The sequence below is a fragment of the Bombus flavifrons genome, chromosome 4, assembly GCF_040668555.2.
Source record: "Bombus flavifrons isolate JBK064 chromosome 4, iyBomFlav1_principal, whole genome shotgun sequence".
Lineage (NCBI taxonomy): Eukaryota > Metazoa > Arthropoda > Insecta > Hymenoptera > Apidae > Bombus > Bombus flavifrons.
The window spans coordinates 9,842,811-9,865,173 of NC_138445.1; the positions used below are offsets into that span (position 1 = coordinate 9,842,811).

A 22,363-nucleotide genomic window follows, 5' to 3' on the forward strand; every position below is an offset into this window, starting at 1 on the left:
AAACTAACACCGAGAACTAGTTTTCGTTTCATCGCTGGTACTGCACGGGCGCAGCCAATTACATCCGTGTTTCGTTTCCGGGACGCCGAGAAGTCGCGGATTTATCAAAAGACACCGCGAAACTGATCGACGAGACTTAACGAGGTCGTCGAGACTCGCCACTGCTTCGGATATCCTTTGGCCGTGCTCCAATTCGATTAATTATGAAACAGGTACGCCTTTCTCAACAACCAGCCATCCTTTCGGCCATTTTAATTGGACGTTTTGGAACGGTACCGACTCGTGAAATCCCCTATTCTTCCACGAATTGACAGTCGTCACGTTCCTAGCAGATCTCAACTTCCCAAACTATTATTTCCAAGAAAATCGTACGAAAGGTTATGACCAGGATTACGAAGATATATCGATATTTATAAAACAAAGTGGCATGAACGTACGTAACTTTGATTCAATGTAGCCGGGATATCGGCAGAATGGCAAACGATTATCTCGTGAAATTCTCACAAATATTGTTTCATCAACATTATCCGCTCGAATGGAGTTCGTTCAATAACAGAATCCACGCGTGTCAACTACGGAATACACAATTTAATTTCGTACGATGGTTATTTTCGATCATGATCCAATTTCTAGACATTCTGATCATCGTATACGTTTATCAACTAATCGACGGTTTCTTATCATAAACGATTTTTAAAGAAGAATCGTCGACTTGAATGGACAATGGCTCAATCCCGGAAAAAGGTCGATCTTGATTCGACGGAAGAAATACACGAGATTCATCGCCGATGGATAAATTGCTCGATTGCCGTTCGTTTATTCGGACCGAATTTAATCTTGCTTATTTGCTTCGCATAATTGGAGCACGGCCTTTCCATCCCCTACAGTTTCCTGTCTTCTTCTATTTATCGAACGATGATCCGTAAACTGGTGATTATATCGACTTGCCTGAAGATGCACGCGATTCGAAACTGGCCGCGAGGGTAATCGTTCGTTCCCGTTCGAGACAAAGATCTCTTACGAGATCAAGACGCAGGGTAATTGTAGAAACTAAAGGAGAACGATCGAGTGATATTTTCGCCGTCGAAAAAGGGGCCTCGGGAACTCGGTCACGCCGGCACCGTGACACAGCCGCAATTCCCTCGTTCTCGTTGCGGCACCGAGAATTTTTCAAGAATTACCTCGACCTCTTGGCGAGCACTGAATTGTCGTTTTTATTGCGGCTCGTACAGGGTGTTCCGGACGGGCTTTAAGAAGCTATAATTTCCCTCATTTCACCGGGGAGAAACTTTGAAACATGCCCCCCTCCCCGCCATTGCTACACGTGTGCTAAAAATCGATACAAGATTTCCTGCTTTATTTCATCGGGAGGAAAATTCTCTGTCGTAAAGTCGTCTTGTGAAATACTTTCCGTCTATAAATCCAATGTACGTTGCCGTAAGTATTAAGACATCTGCCGTAAGTATTTGTTTAACAGAAATTTAACGTTTTCTACTGCCTTTATCTTCTAGTCGCTTTATTGTACACTTATATTATATATCATAATTTAATTACTTTATTATACCTATATCTGTATTATGATTTAACTCTACCCTCCTCCTGACGCCTGTTTCGCTTTTGTATATCACTGAATATCTCCTTTTCATATTTTGAAATAGTTTATTCCTATTGGAAAGTAGTATATTTAAATAATAAAAAAGCCAGCAAGATTAACATACTAAATAAAGTAAAATTTGTTAGAGTTTCTTAGTACCCAAATACTTACGGTCGATTAGTCTTTCTCTTTCGAAGTGCCGTTTAAACTGAAAGCATTGGAGACGTCTCGTCTATCGTTTTACCCACCGGGGAGAGATTCGAATCTCACGATCGTCCTTAATTCACATGTTCGCGGAAGCTTTCTGTCCGGGAACGAACGATTAATCGGGCAAACCGATGCAAACCGTCGCGGTGTTCTATGGCTTATAAGCGGTCGGTTCCGTTCGAACGAATTCGAACGAGAGACATCCGAGACAGAGTGTGGGAAAGATTCGAAAGAATGGCCGCGCGCGGATCGAAATTCGAAGCCGATTTACGGGATCGTGTAATAACAATAACGGATAATCGAACCGTGGTTGCCCATCGGCCGTCCCGACGCCGGCAAATTGACAAATACGCCCGGCAAGGAGGCTATCGGAAAACCAGCGTTTGAATGCTGCAAGCCATCCGTCCGGAACGACGATGACGAACGATGATGTCGGCCCTGTTTGCTCGACTTTTCACGCAATGACTCTAGCCTTTTTATTACTTTGATATTTTTTAAACAGCGCTTATCTTCGGTTAATCTTGAAATGGTAGAATAGAACTTGCTTCATTTTACGATTGATTGAGAGTTTAATAAGAGGACGATAAATCTTAATGGTTTAGACGATTTTATATCGTGTTATATTCTACGCTGCTGGTCGTTATTATCAGTATTAGGGTACGTGCTGATATTTGAGATTAGAATTATCAAACCAGACGGAATTTTTGTCTTTGCAATTACCGAATACGAGCGTTTTTGACAGTATCAGCGTTTGCTTTTATCGATATAGAAACATGATTACGTGTATTTATTTACTCTGGTTATATTGAGTTAATTCTGATTAACTGTATCAACATAGTGATATCATTCACATCATGAGTGTCTTATAATATGGAATACCAGATGAAATAAAATTTAGGATTTTCGAATAAATGCAGACTATTAAAATACGTACAGCCAGCAGTATATCATTAGAAATTTATCGTTTCAATTTCGTTCTACCAAATGAAGATGAAAAACTGAAGAAAGGAGCGATTATATTCGCAATCTAAGCTCTTCTTAAACATTCTTCGCTTTAAAGTTGTAAGGGGCCAGCGGCGAAGAGAATAATCTTTTCTCGCGAAAAACAAGCTGACAAAGAAACGAGTTTCCAATTAACAGCGACGTTCCGTTTTCGAAAATTCGTCAAACGAAACGGCTCGACGGTGATCCCGTGGAAACTTGATTAAACGTGGTCGCGCTCTCTCGCCTCTGAACCCCTGCTCGTTTAATAACGTGAAGCGATATATCGTAGCGGGATGTATCGTGTGGTGAATGAACAGTGGCGATGTGAGGGTTTGGATGAGAGTCGGGTGTATCGCGAGACGACGTTTCACACGAGTCGTCGGAACGGCGCTGTGAAACTAGCGAAGAACGCGAAACGATCGATAACTAGGACAGAAACGTCTCTCTAGAATATCCGGAGGATGGAGATCGAGATGCGTTTTGATAAACGGTTAGAAAGGCAATCGATAAATGAGCTGAGAAGTCGATAAATGACGAGAGAACGTGGGATCCGGTTTGCTGGCGTTCCGTTGAGTCGCGTCGTTTGATCCAAGAGAAGAACATATATATATATATATATATGTATATAATACGTGGCTAGTTTAAGAAAAATGAAATGATGAAAGAGAGAGAAAGAGAGAGAATGGGGGGTACGCGAAGAAAGCATCCTATATTCTATGTCGCTATATCACGGCAGGGGAGGTTTTTTGGGCGAGGCCCGAGAGCTTGTTAGTGGTGAGATCAATCCAAGACTCATGCGATCAGGTGCGATCAACTATGTTTGCCAGGAACGTTGCATTCCCGACGGGTTTCGTCAAATACTCTCGCTCCGTGACACGTGTCGCTGATTGCTAGAAAGACGCTCGACGAAAGGAGGTCCGAAGGACTTTGCACGCGATAGTAGCAACCAGTATTCAGTTAATGAACTTGATTTATATATATATATTATATATATAAGACATATAAGATATATATATACATAAATATGTATTATGTATACTATATAGAAACTGGTGCGTCGGAAAGTAATATCGTAACGAAAAGGACACGAATCCAAGCACGAAAGCCTTCAAGCTCGAAGTTTGGGGGTGAATCGAGCAAAAGAGGTTTCTTCGTCATACGAAGTATCACGTTAATGTAGTATGAAATGACAAAGAAAGAAAGAAAGAAAGAAAGTGGGAAAAAACATATATAGATTGAAAAAAAAAGAAAATTGTATATGTTTGAAGTAAGATGCATCAAGGCGCGAGTGGAGACGGGATCTTTCCCTCCCTGAAACTTCGGCTCGCCCGGCATTTGACTTACGTCGAATTAATTAACCCCTTCGTTACGCATTCGATTCTATGTGTGGTCAAGTTGACTTTCCATCTTGCGAACGAGATCAACGAACAAAGCGTCTAAGGCAAATTACATCTACGATGCTATCGTATGCTACTAAATAACTATCCAAAAAAAAAAAAAAAAAGAAAAAGAAAAGAAGACGAAACGTAAAGAGAATCATATCTGCCATCGAACATTCGACGGGCTCTAAAACGCGTGGCCGTGAACGAAAGGGTTAAGTTGAAACGTTACTAAAACTACTACACTAGTGGTACATGAACCAATCAAATATTATCAGGCACTAAACAGACCACGGAGATAATCATCGTTCTATGTATCTCTCTTCGCTAAAGCTAATGTGAGAAGCAAGGAACGAGGAAGAATTAAAAAAACCGTATTCCACTTTGGACGACAGAGATCCGCGACGGTTTTCTATGCGCCATTCATACAAGTTCGGCGCGATTCACGCGGCAGGAAAAAAAAGTAGAGCTTGTAAAATTTGTAAGCGTGTCAATTGTTTCTTCTTTTACTTTTCTTTTTTCTTTTTTTTTTCTCTCAACACGGTCGACACACGCGCGACAGAGACCCCTTTTACTCGATCATCCACCGGCTACTTTCGTTTTCCTAAGTGTATACTTCTAATCGAAAGCGACTGCCTGGCCATGTTTCGTACTCGAGAGAAACTCGAGAGTCAAGAGAAACCGATGGAACTCTAGCCTGTATATGTGTGTTGTTCGATCGACAAGCAAAAGTATATTGCCGAATGTGATCGATCGATGCGAAAGTCGAGTAACGGGCCCGTACCTTGGGCAGGTCGCCCCTGTTGCTGTCCTCACTGCTCGTGAACGTGCTAGAGGTGTCTATTCCGGAGTCTTTGGTCGCGCTGTCTTGGCTACCTTGCCGATCGGCCTCCCAAGACCAATCCTCCTGAGGGCCGCCGACATTGGTCCCACCGTGAAATCGCACTGTCTTTTTCCCCCTCCTCTCCGTGAACCTAATGGACACGCCACATACACAGGAGATACGAGAACGTGTGTGTCTGTGGTAACTGTGTGTTCGTCTGCGAGTGTTCTCTTTAACATGGATGTATATATACGGTGTTGTTTGTATAGTGTCCCGTTTACAGTTTCGCACTCTACCATGTGTCTAATACTTTCGAACTCAGAGACAGAGCTCCTACGCTACGTAACGATCTTTGATCCCGAGTTTGCCAGAGACGGCGAATTCGCGTGACTCGAAATAATTATATTACTGAACAATCTAAAATCCATCGTTTGATCCAATAACACATGAGAATGAAAGAAAAGACACGTTAGAAATTTTGCATCCAGGTATCGCCAGAGACTGGCAATCCCGGGACGACCGACGCGAACAGCGCGAAAGAAACGAGCCAAAAACAAAAACAGAATCGAAATTATAGGATACTCGAGAGATAGAAAGTTTCTATGGAGAAACGAACGCACGATCGCCAATTTTACACACGCACCTCCTACTGTCGGAGCGCCACTCGTCGCCACTCCTTCGGAAGCTCCGTCTCACGAGAGTGCTCTCCTCTTTTCGCGGCTCTCGCGGTGGGTGATGACCGTTATATTCGATGGTCATCGCGGCCATGTTGTGGTGCCCGTTGTGAGGTCCGTTGTGCCTACGTCCACCGCTGGACATTGATATCGGACCTCCCGTATGGTGGTAGTACCCCTTCCCTACAGTAGATCCAAAACGTTTTCGTTTCCTCTGCTCTCTTTCTCTGCTATCTGATTAACCGTCACATCTTTAACTCTATTCTCTACCATATCATTTATCCCCATTTATCTCTCGTTTACTTCGAAATCCCTTTGTTTCCTTAACTTCCAACCCCTTACTTAATCCTTGGTAAGTTTGCCAGACTTACGAAAATTCTACGTCCTAACACGTCCTATTACAACACCGTCACGTCGTTCATAATCAGAGGCCTAGCGAAAGCTAACCGTATGTCCATATTTTCCATCTATACCTTCCCCTTTTCCACCTAATTTCCTTCCACTCCGGAAAGACGTGTGCATTTTAGTGTATCGCGTTCGTTAAGTATACCTGTCGAATTAAAACCAGCCAAGAGATAGGTGCAGGCTTACCCTTTCGGGGGAAAAGTGTGCGAGGAAAACGGTGCTCGGTCGGACCGGAAGTCATCCGAGAGCCGCACGGCCGCCAGAACGCCGCTGTACACGCTTCGGTGTGTGCAAGGGTGTGTGTTGTATGTGTGTGTACGTATGTGTGCGTGCATGATAGCGATGCCGTTTCTCGAAAAAGCGACCACAAAGTTTCCTGCCTGGGGACTTACGAATATTTAGGTGAGACATCGAAAGACAGAATTCCGCACGCTTCAGGCGAATCGTAGACGATGTCTGATTGATTCCCTTGAGAAACAGTCGTTCGATGAACGTATGATTCGATCGTGAAAGGCTGAATCGTCGGAGGGAAACGCTAGCGTGCGAGAATTCACGGGCACGGAATGGAACGTTTCGGAATAATATAGGGGCACACGAGATAATATCTTCGACGTAGTTGCACAGTATCGCATGTATGGGTAGAGAACGTGGGTCTTCGAGACGAACATCGAAGCAACAGAATGTGAGAATGTCGGGAGTATTCTTTGGTGGGCGATTTGTGTACGTGGCGTGAGTGAGGTGTAAACGATAAGATACTTGTATACCTGTGCACGATTCGTAGCCGTCCAAAGTAGAACAAATAAAATCTGTTACAGCTCTGCCGACCGATCGCACTTCCACGTCGAGATATTCGAGAATCCTCTTCTCGTTCACGCGAGTTTTAATCCGTCACGAACTATCGCAAAATTTCTCTGTTGATTCTTTTCGTTAAGGTCTGAAGTTAGAAAAAAGGAGGGCGAACGTTCCGTTTCGTTAGATTCGTGAAAAATCAATTTCGAGCAATCTCCAATGATTGAAAGAAACATGACGCCATGTGAGCGCACACGTGTCCCTTGGCAAATCGTTCGCTCGTTTTCGCGCGTCGTTAGGCTAGTCGAAAAAGCCCAATGACGAATTGAACTGTCAAAGAAATGGCTTGATGTTCTACTTAAAAAGAAACGCATCGGTCGAATCGTACAGATCTTCCGAAAATTCTGACGCGATACGTTCGCGACCGGTCGGCAGATGACGTACACACACATGCACACGCATACGCAAAGATATACATATAATATATATATATATATTATACATAAAATATATTATATATGTATATAGGTAAATATATATATATGTATGCGTTCGATTCATATATATAGCGGAAAACGAACTGCCTTATTTGCATTTGAGAAAATTAGTAGGTACCGCGAGGAACTGACGATTCATTCTGTCCCCGGGCTTCTCCCTCGAGCTCCTGGAAGTCACCACCATGGACGGCGGTTTATCCCCTAAAAGGCGATCTCTCTTTAAATCACACATGTTGCGTCAGATGCGTAACGGTGCTTCGCTTATCGCTAAACTTAAAAAAAAAAGAACAGAACACGAATAAGAGCGGTCGCGATTATCTCTTCAAATTCGTGACGACGATTCTAGAAATCGTTTCTCTCATTTTGACTCTCCCCCCCCCCCCTCCCGCTCTCGGAGAATTCAAGTGTGTGTAGATGCATGTTCAAACGAGAGAGTGGATAACAATAGTAATCTCCTTGAAGAGTATCAACTACGTTTTGGTGGTAACGCAGGGATGAATGGTAGTAAATCTCTGAACAATAATTCTGGGTGTCTATACTCTAGATATATAGATCGGTTTCGATGCAAACAGAGAGGGAAAAGAAAAGAAACAAAGATTGGTCACTGCTATGAGAACTGCTCTATATGTATAAACAATCGAACACTGTATAAACTAATGGTAATCGTAATACATTGCAGGCAGAGTCTGGTGTTCTCTCGCTACACGCAAGAAGTAAGTCGTCGTTTTCATTATGATACGGCCCGGCCTCGAGAATTCGATCTGGATCGTTTCTGAAAGGAGGATCCAGCCGGAAGGAAGGGGATCGACGAGGTCTCGTTCGTCGTGCAAGCTCGGTGCAAATAAGGTAAAGGATCACGCGTCATAAAATTGGCAAATTGGCCATACGATCGCCACGCGAGACGCGCCTGGCGTCGTCTCCTTATATAACCGAACGACATATCTGTATCTGTATCGGTTCGCGTCCTCGATTTAAATGTGAAACGTACCGAATCTTGATTTTATGATGTAACGAGTTATAAAATGTGAATCTTCGTCTCTTTTTCACGAGTCGCGATTAGTTACCGAGCTGGCAAGTGTACTTGAACTAATTCGACGTCTCGTAGGAACGAAAACGCGCCCCATTTTGCAATACTACGACGGGGGTTGGGAACGTTCAGGGTTGAAAGAGTAGCGATAATCGGTATTCCGCGCAAAAGACGTGCTTTGCATAATCAGCCCCGGCGGCCGCTACAAAGTACTACGCGCGAAAGAAACGTTTCGTACCGTGAAACGAACGAACCAGGCAGAGTGTCAAAGGGTGTTTGAAGAACGTTCGAGATAGGCAAGATAGGCGCGCTATGACTATCCATGAACGCGATACCTTCTGTCGTGCGATAGTATCGACGATAAATAGAAAACTCGCGACGCAGATGTAAATAGACACAGACAGTCGTTAGTCGAAGCTACGATGACGCGAAGTCTTAATTTAAAAGTTAGATGACGCCGAGTTCATCCCTCCGGATCCATCGGTCCCCGGGTATTCGCGTCCGTATCTGGTTCGTGTTCCACCCACATTGAAAAATCGCTAAACTTAGAACGCAGCACCGTGTGTACTTTATTCCGACGACGAACGAGACCGATGAGGGGGAGGTAGTGGTGAATTCCTCGACACAGAAAACTCAAGATCGACTGATCGGAGACCTCGACGATAATTGCAGCTCCGCAGCCACGAACGTCCTTTCATTTGGCAGCCGTTCGCGACGAAACGTCGCCACATCGCCGTCGCGATATCCGCGTCATATCCTGACCCATAACTCTACTGTATATTAAATATATTAAACGTCGTTTCTCCCCTTCTACGAGAGTTCTCTGTGTCGCCGGTGGATGCGTCGATAACGTCAGCATGGAACACGCGTAGGACGATGGGCGGATAGGGAGGGAAGGTTTTAATCTACAGGAGTTCTCTCCGGGAACGCAGGTTGCTCCTGAAAACGAATTAAAATCTGTTTAATAGAATTTTAGCCATGAACGGGGGAAAACGTGGATGGGTGTCGGGCCGGACGGAAACTGTCAAAGGAGAAAGGTAATCAAAGGCGGAGCAGGCTCGATGAGAGGCCAAAGCGTGGCCGTGACAATTTATCCTTCGCCTCTCCCTTCTCCTCGTCCGCCTGGGATCCGATGGACGTGCAGCAGCTCTCTGCGCCCCTCTGCAAATCCTTCGTTAAAGGGAAACTTGCGAGATGCGAGCGCGCGCGCGTAAACGGACTTACCTCTCGTAACTTCTACAAACTAATTTCACTAGTCACTAATTGTATTGTGTGCATCTACGAATGGGAGCAACAACGCCGTCCGACTGACGCCGGTCACTTTTCCTTTTCTCTCTCGGGTGCGTGCGCGCGCGCGTGACACCACCACACACGCGACACACGAAATTATCGCGAACGAGCCTACACGCTCGTCGCTAATTATCGAGCCAATCCCCTTAATCATCATCTATTCAAATTCAACTCGACGCGATTCGCCTTCGATTTTTCTTACTATTACATCGCGACAGACTTGTCTTCTGGATCGTGTAATCGACGCATCGATGCTCTTTTTAGTTCTAATTGCACGACAAGTATCCTTTGATCATCGTTGTCTTTCTACGACTCTCCGTTTACTCATTTCTATCAAAGTTTAATCCTAAAATTCATTTTCCTATCGAGGGAAAAATAATTCAACGAATCAGGTCACCGCTTAAATCATCACGGCGATCGTCAACGTTTGAACAAAAAGATAGCTAAATTCGAAACGCTATACAGAAGTGACAACGACTTTAATAGGCACGATCTCTGCATAACAGCTAGCCCAGCCATCCGCATCAGCGCGTACGCACCAAGCGTATAGCTGTATTACTGTCGGCGCGTCTCACTTGTACATACAATTTCAGAATCTCTCGCGTCGTTTCGCAACGTTCAACTGCTTCAGACAGCCAGCGTTTCCATGAATACTGAGAGCGGATGGACAGCTCAGTAGTAACCAGTCTGATTATCCCGACGCTGTTCCCAACCATTTCGAACTCCGCCAATGTGTTTTGTAAGCCTTTAATCTGGCTTCGTTAAGACTGAGCCAGGGATAGTCCGAGAAATTATTGTAACCGGTGTTAAACGGTGATTTTGTGAAAGCTTTTACGAATTACGAGTAGCTAGTTTGTAGACCTTGTTTGTTTATACGGATACGCTTAAAAAAGACTGGGACCAATTATATCGTGGAAATATTTATAAACGAATTTTCAATTACGTGGCGGTGAATAGGAGGAAATCCCGGAAGGGGATTAGGAGTCACTAAGTTTCTTGGTTCTATCGGTAAACAAAGTAATTTCAATTCCGATAGTCATTTCCGGATGAGGATAATGCAGGGTCACGAACCCGCAGCCTGTAAAGGGAACTCGAATCCGAGTCCCGACCAGTCGACCGTCAAATTGCAATGTCTTCGGATTAAATTTCGATGAAACTGCCAGAGGGGGTCGTCTGCGTCCCGACAGCGCAGTTCTTGGGTCCCTAAGGTCGATGCACAAAGAGTCGTTCGACGTGCTATCGTAAAAGCAGTACCGGTAACGTGAACCAGAGACCTGGCTATAGTTTGCTGCGAATGAACTCATTTAAAAATTGAAAGGAAGAAGGAAGCTGAATAGTGTTAAAAGTTGGAAAACGGTTTGTTGCTTTGTAATTATTTAACGCGTTCTCTGCGAATGATCGAGTTGGTAGCTTCAATTATGCCTATGCTGATATTCTTTTCTTTAGTCATAAAGTGACATTAAAATCAACGAAAATATACTTATCATGTTTGCTGCGATCTTCATTCGGTTTGGTTCGAATTTACTCTCGATGTTTCGTATGCAAACGTATTATATATAATGAAAATCGGATTCGCGATTCACGACCTTTGCTTGGCTTGAACATTTGCTTTCACGAAGAGTATCCCTTTGGTATTAATTCTAGCGCGTATTCCGCCAGAATTAATGTCCCTAATAAAACTCGTACAAGATTTAGAAGACGCTCTCCGCGTGATCTTCAAAACCCCGACCTCTTCATCATAATTTCATCAGATCTTCGTGACACAGAGTGTCGAGGAAGAAATGTCACGAGTCTACCGACAAGAGACGCGTTTAATACCAGAATTGCTAAATCTCGGACTACCTAACGCTGACGCTGACGATTTTTTTATGACTCCTCGGGACGAATTAAATATCAAAGTAACCTGGCTGCCAGAAGCGAATCCATTAAAAGGTTAACAAACTCTCAACAATCGTTGAAGAAATTCGGAAAAGAAACTGACGCAATTTCCTCGTGCGCAATGTACCTTACGTTTCTCGTTACATTCACTGTCCTATTTTCAACTTCATTATCAACAAAGATTGAAGACGGTACCTTCGTAAGCTTATAACAAATTCGTGGACCGCTTCCTCAATTTTTGAAGAGACTACAGTTCTATATTCATCGAGAATCCGGTTCCACGGCTGCTCAAATTCTCCACCCCAGCCTCGGGTAAAATCGATCCCGAGTAGCTGGCGACGAGAAGTGTAAACACGGTCACCGTGGAGGATCTATTGAAGCCAAGCATCCAACTATGTGCACGACGTACGAGCATTGACGCGAACGTGGATCGTGCATGCCCCTGTCGAAAATGCTCGTCCTGAAATGCGGGAACGATATCCCAAAGGGGTTCAGCGAGTGAATGGAACCCTCAAAGAGAAGCGTTGTTTTCGACTGCCTGGTACTTTCTGCTCCTCTTTGCTGCGAAGACTAGTTCCAAAAATAGCAAAGGGGCAGATGTTTGAATTCGCCCACGTGTTGTCCGCGTGACGTCACACCGACCGTGTGGGCGTAGCGAGCGATGGGAGAGGGTGGCGGTGAGCTGAGTAGGGGATGGAGATGAGGGGGAAAATGCGGAAAAAAGGAACGAGGGATGCGCGAATCGGAAGAGAGGGTGAAAAGAATGGTCGAAATGTACTGGCTACGGAAAAGATACTGTGGAGAAGGTGATGGAAAATTTCAAACGGGGTAATATCAAGTACTTCGTGTTCAGAGAACGTAGAGTCGATGGACCAGAGAAAGTGGTTCGAAGTTGAAGTTAAATTTTTCTCATCGAATGACGTTGAAAACAGGTTCTCATCGTTGATAAAATTTCTAAGTTGAAGGAAACATTACTTAACGACGATTCTCAATATTTATTCAGATAGAATACTATATATCGTTAGTTGATGAGAAAGCAAGGAAAAATTGTCATTGTACCAAAATCAATGTAACTGTCGTAAAAAAAAACATTAGGGAAATAGTAGTATGGACTAGAGAAACAGAGACAGAACGGAAAGAACGATCTCTAAGAAAGTATAAAAATAAAAGAACTAAGTAAAGTGTAAAAGGCTGTAAAAGTGGAGTGTATATAAGGTGGTACGAAAAAGGTGGAAAGATATAACGGAAAGAGAGGGGAAAACTAGGCGGGGTGTAAGATAGCGAAGAATCAATGCAACGACGAGGGCAGAACCCGAGAATTCCCGCAGGATACCGATCAGGAGTCCACACGTATCCTTGGTCAACTCGATACTCGGGTAGAGGATTGGAAAAATTGGAAGAAAATTCACCAGCAAGGATTTCTTCGCCTGATACTCTCACGAATGGAAAAAACGAGCTTAACCCTCACATTTCCATGGAAGCTCTTCCCACGAGGAATACAGAAGTTAGAGTTTCGTAGCGATCGAAAACTACTTTAAACCCAACGATATATCAAGACTGTCCTTTGAATTTCCAAAAGAATCAGAAAATTCATTTCCATCGTCTCGTCACGCTGTGAAGAATAAATATCAAGCAGCGTAACGTTGAGGAACAGCGTGAAGAGAAAGAAAAAAAGAAGAGAAAAAAAAAAGAAAAAAAAAGAAAGGGGCAGGTGGACAGGTAGCTAGTGTGTGTTAGTAGCCCACGCGAAGCTTTTTTCTCCATCCAATGATGCGCACCTCGATGAATCGGTTCACAGTTCACCGATCCCCGTCACTAATCAACTGTGAGCCACGTATACGCGTATTCTCTTTCCCTCTGGCTGGCGCTTGTCCGCTCTTCGAAACCAGCTCGAATGCGTCGCATAAAAGCGAGCGCCGGTGTCGAGTGTTCTCTCGTGAACACGGAGGAACGCGTGCACTAGAACAGGCCAAACCGGGGGATCTGCACAGCATCGGTAACCTAAATTTACTCATTAGCCAAGGAGGAACCCGGTTACGCTTTCCCCCGCGCGCCTACCGCCTTCACGATAATGCGGTATCGCTTTTCATCTGCCACTCCATTCGAGCCGATCTGCCTGCCACTGAGTAGACCTACTTTCCCATTTCAAATATTTCATTTGCCTCGATATTCTTTTCCCAGTGCTTTCCACTATCCAATGGACCAACGAAGAACCTTCGCTGTACGCATCATTTTTACCATTAATTCTGTTTTTTATATTTAAAGGATAGAATTACCTTAAGGATTGTGGTAAATTCTACTCTTTGAGTTGAGAATCAACGCAGAATCTCTGCTCTACGCATCATTCTCTTTATCGATCGTTTTCTTCTTTCCTTTGCTTTTTCTTTTTTTGGTCTTTAAGAAATAGAATCATCTCGAGGATTTCATAGATCCTGAAAATCGATTGATATCAGTGGTATACGCGAAAGAACAGATTGATTGCGACCTCGTACTGGTCCGAAACGAGCCGCTTCTTTCTTCGCTGGCTAACTGTGGAGCGTTAATCGCTTTGTAAACACGCGTACGTACGTAGAGAGCTTTTTAGACTGCATGAGCATCGGATCGGTCGATTACACTTTCCTTCGACGGCTCGCCTGTAAATATCGCGATACAGGTGCACACATTCTCCGTAAACCAATTATCCACTGACACGGAAAACCTGTGCTCTCCTCGTGCACCGAGTTTCAAGGGCAAAGCTGACCCTACCGATCAGCTCTCGCCCTCTCTAATGTCACTCTCCGTCGCAACCGATTCTCCACACCAGCCTCTGACGGTAATTCGGTGGTGGATTTGACGTTTAACCGCGTCGCTGTTGAATTATACGACTGGCACCGCGGGGACGTGACATCCCGAAAGAGTAACGGCCAATATCGTTGTCAATGAACTTTGTACGTGTCCGAGCGAACTGGCTGATCGAACGTACTTCCACCAGTCAGATTTAGCCGCCACGCCATCAACGATATATACTTCTCGAATCATTAAAGCTTCGTCTGTTTCCGTTTTGAGCTATTACTCGACTATTATTTATAGAAGAAAAACACGATCATTGAGTTTATTGGAAATTGGTTATGAAAATGTCACCTCCTTCGCGCGTCGTCGTGCTCAATCTTTGTTCAAAGCGTTTCCCTGAGTCGCGACGCGAGTGATATTACGAATCGTTGATTTTCAAGAGACTCCACCGGAAGAAAATTAATTAAACTCGAACTCTGAAATCGTTTATAAATTTACTCGGCTAAAGATCATAGTTGTATTAAGAGGAAAATAACGGTGGAAGAAAATTGTTGTCGCGATAATTGCATACCGGCCACGAGATTAAAGCACGGATCTCGTTCTCGAAGTCGATTAAAGAAAAAACTCGACGTAAAGAAGAAACAGCAACAGAAGCAAGAATCGAGCATAGACTCACCCTTCTCGGACTCGTCAGGCTCATCGCTAGCACACTCGGGTGTGCTTCGCTCTTCCTCGCTGCTGCTGAAGCTTCTCTGAGGCTGAAGACCAACCTGACCACCCATCGGTTGCGGTGGGTGCGCGCTTTGCGTTTGATGCACCGAGTGTTGCTGAGTAGGATGCACAGCGCTTCGTGGTGGGCCCGCTTCTACCGTTGGTTGACCGTATGTCATCGCGAGATCCGTGTTCTGATCCTAAAAAGGTAACGAACGGATCCTCTCAGAGGCAAGAAAAATCGGAAACCATCGAACACCAAGTTGTCACAAGACGACGTCAATTTTCATATTATAACACGATATAATATTCAAGTGAGACAGCGCAGAAGCAGGAGATGGCGATGAGATGAAATGAGATGAAGAAAGGAAGGTGAAAGTGAAAGAGAATAATGCTCCGTCCTGAACGGGATAGATACGCGTTTCTCAATCAGCTGGTAACAGTAGCGAAGCACGAGGAAGTAGTATAGACCAGGATAAAGCAGACATCGAAATTTTTCGGTTCCCCTTCGATAACTTCGTTCCACTGGATCTGTTCGTGTGGCTGGGCTCGTCGAGAACATCCCCTCGAGCACCGCCCACGTAAGAATATCGCTAGCGGTCTGCTCCTACGCGCTCGCAGCTTGTACAGGGTTGTGCATAACTTGTTGAATGTTTAATTTCTCCAAGTTGCTCTCTCTTTCCCTCTTTCGAGCATCTAACGTCATCGTCACGTTCGATCCAGGCTGAACCAATCGCGAGAACGCGGTCCCACTCACTCACCGGGTAGATCGGTCGTTGTCTCTGGTAGTTCTGTTGTTTCATAAGACCGTCGATCTCGCCTCTGTACAGATTCGGGTCATCCTCCGCGTACGCGTCCGGATGCCTTGGCGGTTGTTGCATCTGATGCGGCGAAGCTACGTGGGGCGTCGGCAGACTTCTCGAGTGAGGCGAAACGGACATATCCACTCCGCTATCGCTCGTTGGCAGTCGACGCCCTGGGCCCTGTAATCCCCAGCAGAAAACCGCCATTTTTTCGTGCCGCAATCGGCCCGGTTTCGATTCGTCACGTGTGGGTTGCAGTGGTGGATGCAAACAGTGCGATTTGTTGCGTTCTTGTTTGATCATATCAGCATGTGGTGAACAATATGCAGTTTCACTGTGTCTTTGGACAATCTATCGTATATATTGTCATATGTATCATATGTTAGCAACTACTCGCTTTAAAGATTGTCAAAGACGGTTAGTCTGGCGCTATTCGGTTTCGGAAGAATTTGCGACGATTTAGATTGCGTATGGTTAGTGAAAGATGTACGATAAAACGTGTCGATACCCAACGACAGCTAGTCGTGAAATGAACTAGCCACAGAGTAGAAAAGGGAATAGTGGTGTGTTCTGATAGGAAGAGTTACGAATTGTTGTGAATTATCTACAAAATTTCCAACAAATATATATCGAATTTTATTTGTCGATTTTTATCAACGTTAAGATGAATTGAATAAGAAGATGGCACATGTCGAACGTCGTATGTCGAATTTCATCTAACAACGTTAAAATAAATTGTTCAAAGACGCAGCAGCAATGATTAGTGACAATGAGCACAGTGACACACGGTGAGATATACCAATTGCATTGCCTTGCTTCGACCGAATTCGCTTAGCCAAGTGTTTTGCAATTGTTGTTGTAGGTTGTTTAGTAGCTTTTTAATTATTTGTTGTTGTTGTTGTACATCCAGAGCAACAGTGCGTGCACGAGCGCTATTTAATGGCCACGGGGAAGCTGATCCCCGCGGACGAACACTAAATGAATGAAGTAAATCGTACTTGCTCTTGCTGAGAGTACTGTCTTCTGAGCAAACTTCCGCTCCTTAGTAACAATGGTAAATTCTCCTTTTCAGCCGCGCTGTGCGCTCTCTCGAGTTTCGGTCTTTTATCCTGAGTTTGGTCCACGAGTCCCGGAGGACCACCCACCTGCATGTCCTGCATCCGTCGCAGCATCGCGTTGTCCCCGGCTGCTAGGCCCGCCTTCGTTATCCATTGTCCGGTCTTCGACAGCAATTCTTGCTTCTTGCGACAGAGAATGCACACCCATATTACCTGCAATCAAACCGCATTACACAATCTCTGCATCGAGATCAAGCGAGTTAATATTTCGACATCTAGAAGTTTGCACGGGCAAGCGTCAGATAATTTACAAAACCGTTATCTTCTCATGAAAGTTTTCGAATCGTAGATGTTGGAATTGCCGAGGTTTGGCTGGAGATAATTTTCGTACTATCGTCCTTCTCCTCCTCTTCGCTGTTAAAATATCATCGAGACGCTAAATGTTTAAAAGCATCGGAGTTTTAAAAGTTCCAGAGTCTTCTAAAATCCTAATGTTTCTTTTTCGATCCCATCGAGCGTTCGATCGCGGTGTGTAACTAAAATAATCCACGGCGGCGCGAAAGGGAGATAGCTCTAGCAAGAGCGAGGAGAGGGAAAGAGTCCTGAAACTGATCGATCCAGGTCACCGCTTGTAGCGAGGATATTAATAGGAAATTATCTATAGGAAGTCGACCAGTTACGATGCTAATTGAAACGTGTAAGCGGGTGGTGCGAGCTTTCAATTTGCAACCCTTGAAAAACGCGCGCTCGTCCATCGCTCGGACAACGAAATAGATTCGCGGTGACACCCTTTCGCGCTCGCGGAGTGTTTGTCGAGCGAGGCTGTCAAAAGATGGCGAGAATGGCGTTAAAAATACACGATGCCCAGGGGGGGCAAGTGGAGAGGGCCCAGTGGCAGCGAGAAGCTCGACTACAGGCGATATATTCGCTGGCAGTTTTCGCAGCAAACTGGAAAACTCGACGATCTTCGCGCAGCCGGAGGAGAAATTATTGTAAAATCCCCTTTAACGAAGTCTCCGACTTCATCGCCTCGGGCGAAATTCTTATGCAAATCCGACGAAGCTTCGAGTAACGTTAAATTAAATCAAGCGGATCCGACACCGATGGAGGACAGCGTATAGCGACTTACTGCAAATATCCAGATTTCTAGAGAATCTCTAGATTCTAGAGGAACCTGGGCTCGGCACGATTATCGAAACGTCTTGGGCCAACGTTGAAAAAACGTTCCATGATTCAACAACGACGAAAACACGTAGCAGGAAACAAGATACACCGTTCTTCGTACTCTTCTTCCTTTACGAAGTAATTGGAGCGGCGAATCTTTAGAAACGCGCAACGCGAAAGTACGCGCGAAGGAGTCGGCGAAAGGAAAAGGGAAATCGAGCGGCTCTTCGTAGACGAAAAGCACATTCTTCGCCTGGCGACCATTCACTGCCTTGTACAATGAACGAAAGGCTAATAATTAGCGGGCTAGCGCGACGCTGTCGGCGGTAGCGAAGCGTTTTGAAGGATGAATAGGCGGGCAGAATACTCCATCAAGATAAAGCGTGATGGATGGACCATTTAGAAGCAAACCGTAAAACAATGCCCATGCCGGTTCCCATCGATAACACTTTCCATGCCCATTCACGCGTATTATTGTACCAACTATAATGGCGTGAACAACGTGCCGCAAGGACACGGGGCTGCTCCCTTGAATTACGACCGCTTCGATGCCGTAAAGTCCGCGGGATTAAAATACGCACTCGAGCTTTTGATCGATCGAATAATTTAACATCTACGATCCTCGAGTGACGTTCGGTACAATTGACAGACTAAAAATCGTAGTGTAAGTCAGTGTAAGTCAAAGTTCTTAGAATTTGGGTTTAATCGCGTATCTTAACCTTTGGCTCTCACGATTAATTCAATTATAATTTTATTCTTTTCTATAATACCAATTTCGTGATTTGAAAAAATATAACGAACTTTTTACAACAATAAATACAGAATACTGTTTTGTGGGAAAATAACGGTCAGCTGACTTTATATATTCATGCAGTATTTTTGCTCATTCTTCGACCAAGCACTTGCACATCGTTAATTATTATCATACCACTCGCTCGATAAATAGAACTTGATGAAAATGAGTTCGATTAAGATAAAGAGAAGGGATAGCAGGAATTATGCTGGATGTAATTCTCGCACAATCTTCTTGTTCAATCCGTAATCAGCCTTGAAAGTTTGTACGTATTATCATTAGCATTATTGCGTGTATGTATCAACGAGTATTATTATACTTGGTCGAAATAGAATTTGACGAAAATGAGTTCGATTAATAATTCCTCTCGGTATTCTTTTTTCGCTAGGAAAAGTGGAATTAGGCAGAGAACGGTCCAGAGACGCCAGTTCAGACGTGAATATCGCGATATACGGTCGGCCACGCACAGCGTTTGCATAATTATTGTTGTCCATTATCGTTGTTCGATGAATTCAATGCAGATTCGCGAGCGCATATTCCGCTAATCCGCGAGCCGAGGACGCTGCTGCAAATGAAAACGTGTTTGGCCCTGTTAGGCGACGCGAGTTAGCTACGATTGCGCCTCGTACGGAAACGGTCTGGCTGTTTTTCTCGTCAAGAGGCAATCAAGCCATTGAGACCTTTGGCACGAAAAGCTTGAACAATGTTTTTTAAAAAAGAAGTCCTTCGATCGTATTTCTTCTTCGTATTCTTTCTCAATTTCTACGAGCGTTTAACATTTAATAGTACAGAGTTAACGATAAAACATCCCTGAATTAATTTCTAAAAATATCGACACGTCGATAAAAAGCAACTTCTTGAAACGACGTAGTAACTGTCACCCGATTGCATCACTGAAACCCCAATCACCGTTTGATCTATTTCTATTCCACGAATTATATCAACGTTCTCTGTTATTATCGTGTTGAATCAATTGCGTAACGAGATAGTGAGCGCATATTCGGCTCCCATATTGTATAAACAGATAGGCCGAGAACAGAAAGGGTGGCGATTTTCGCGAGGTCGAATCGTGAGTTTTGCACGGGATAACATAATTGCATCGCAGTCGGCGTCGCATTACGTAAAAACGGTTAATGACGGCCTTAACAGGCCGAGAGCCTGTTACGTAAATAATACTTTAATGTGTCCTTTATCCGACTGCAGGGGTTGACGTTCGAAAATTCTTTCCCGGCGCGCATACGAAAGAGGATAGAATAAATTCTGCGATCTTGCGGAAAAACGGATGCGTCTCTCTAAAAAAAAAGAAAGACAAGATAGAAAAAAAGGAAAGAGAAGAAGAAAAAAGGTTGAAGCGTCGTTCAGGTTTGACGAAGTAGAAAAAACGAAGAAGTCTTTACGAATGGATGACACGATGAAGTGGAGGATTCGGTGCGCGGAACACAATTTACCCGATCTCTTTAGCAACGGACGATATTTCGTCCCTCCGTCAGACCAGGCGTCCCAGTTTTTAAAAGCGAGCCGGTAAACGTGAATTTATTTTTACCTTCTTGCTGGCGCTGCTTAATAAGTGAACAGTTTCCGATGAAAGGAGCGTTCCCTTTGTCGAAAACGCTTTCCAGAGCTGCCGAGCGGTGAACGTAATTATTTCATCGTTGCAACGTGATTTTCGGTGCACAGAGTAACATAGGGCGCAGTATAAAGTGGGTTAAAAATATCCGTCACTTACACACCGAGCGGGACGGGACCGCGCGATTCGAGAAGCTGCATCGTTCGATCGCGAGATTACAGACGACGGGAATCAGGGACGTCGACGCATCGAGTCGCGACGACGTCCTTTAACATAAGAGAACGTAACTGAGAAACGAACCCCTGGAGTACGGGTTTCCAGGAAAATGTACGATTCCACATGGTTTTCGAGCGTGTCCACGTACGAGTCGTTGGTCGACCCGTTCGTTCAGATAGAGGCGTGCGTGCATCCGCGAAAGGGAGGCAGCTTTTTTTTTTGTTCTCGAGATGCTTGCAACGCCGACCGAACCTCGCTGCAGACTGGCGGCCCGGCCGTAGAACAGAGAGTGCACCGAACAAGAAAGGAAAGAGAAAGGGTGCACGAGCGAAAAAAAGCAAGCAAGAGAGAAAGATGGTGTCGAGGGACTGTGCAGGAATGGAGAGGAGAGCGAGAAACGAAGAAACAAAGATAGGCGGCGGCAGGGGGAAGGGGTAGGTGAAGAGCACTTCGTCGAGTTGCCTAGGTAGCAATATGTCAAGAGCTCAACCCCTTTCCACCACTCTCTCGCTCATCCCTGTGCTAGCGGCGTCCTTTTCGCCCAACCACCGAACATTCCGTACGTACGTACGTACGTACGTGTGCGCTATTTTCCGCAGCCTAAAAAGAGAAAAACGTTGTTGTTGGTAGTGGTAAAGAGAGAGAGAGAGAGAGAGAGAATCGACGTAGGGGAATGAGATGGCCCTCGAGGCGTCTCACCCCTCTGCCCGTCGTTACACCCGCCTAGGTTGGGTGGTGTTCGGTGGTGGTGGACCAAAGGAACGAGAACACGACGTTGCGTGTTTGGCCGTAACGTAAATGATCATTAGTTTGCCGGCTCGAGGCGAGTTGTCGGTGATTTGCATTAATTAATTAGAGGCCAATTAATTCAGATTACTTTATCACGGGCCCTGTGTACGCAGGCAGTATGTCAACCGCGCTCAGGCGACGCCGGCCGAGACAAGACAATGACGACGACGACGATACAGAGAGACACCGACGTGGACGTTGACGTCCCGTTGCCTCGAGTACAGCAGCCGGCGATCGATACGCTCGTTCAAGCCAGTCCGATAACTCGCCACGCCGACAATAACGCTCGGTGCCGCGTCCGTAACGCTCGCGACGAATTATCCTTTCAATTCGTCGATTGGACGTTCGAGTCGATCAGGAAACTTACGCTTCCATTCCTGTCTCCGAACGATTGTCTAGATTTGTATGAACATTCGTCTGTCGATCGTTACCAAAACCCTTCCTTCGTCCAGATGTTTAACGGAATAACGGACGACAAGAAGGGATGAAAGAACGTTTGAGATTGCACTTGTACTGGTGGAGGAAGGGAAGAGGTCGCTTCATGGTGTCGATGGAAACCCTCGGTAAGTTTCCCCGAGGCAAACGACGATCGCGGCGCCAAGTAGCTGTCGAGCTCTTTCATTTCTAACGAGATGTACGCGAATCGTCGAGCGTAAGAGGACTTTTGCAACGGCAAAGAATCTTCGCGTCTAAAGCAGCGACCATTGAATGCCGGAAGTGCGAGAATATTTCGAAGAAAGAGGAAGAAGACGAAGAAAAGGTTGAAGTAGGAGTAAGATAGTGGACAAGAGTTTCAGTTTTCAGATAATAAAGTCTGCTGGTCGAGTGGCATCAGTGCTCAGACAATCCTTCAACCCAAACTAGCGACGATACCGTTCCACAGACACATCATATCACGGCGCATCCTTTTGTAGTTTAGCCTGAAATCGCGCTTAGGTATAATACC

The 22,363-nt window shown here is 44.9% G+C and overlaps 1 protein-coding gene across 17 annotated transcripts in view; it reads right to left on the reverse strand.

The window, feature by feature from the left end:
* Positions 1–22,363, reverse strand: part of Rim (Rab3 interacting molecule) — a 69,548-nt gene that overhangs the window by 32,923 nt on the left and 14,262 nt on the right. For 9 of the 17 annotated variants that reach the window (XM_069112170.1, XM_069112168.1, XM_069112165.1 and 6 more), the window contains exons 3-7: positions 16,829–17,101; positions 15,789–16,010; positions 14,993–15,227; positions 5,631–5,844; positions 4,949–5,138 (exon numbers count right to left, since the gene is read on the reverse strand). In XM_069112170.1, the coding sequence (XP_068968271.1) occupies positions 4,949–5,138; positions 5,631–5,844; positions 14,993–15,227; positions 15,789–16,010; positions 16,829–17,101 (1,134 nt within the window). Of the gene's footprint in view, positions 1–4,948; positions 5,139–5,630; positions 5,845–7,470; positions 7,554–14,992; positions 15,228–15,788; positions 16,011–16,828; positions 17,102–20,388; positions 20,894–22,363 lie in introns of those variants that run through there. The other 8 variants (XM_069112175.1, XM_069112169.1, XM_069112176.1 and 5 more) reach the window with 8 other exon arrangements.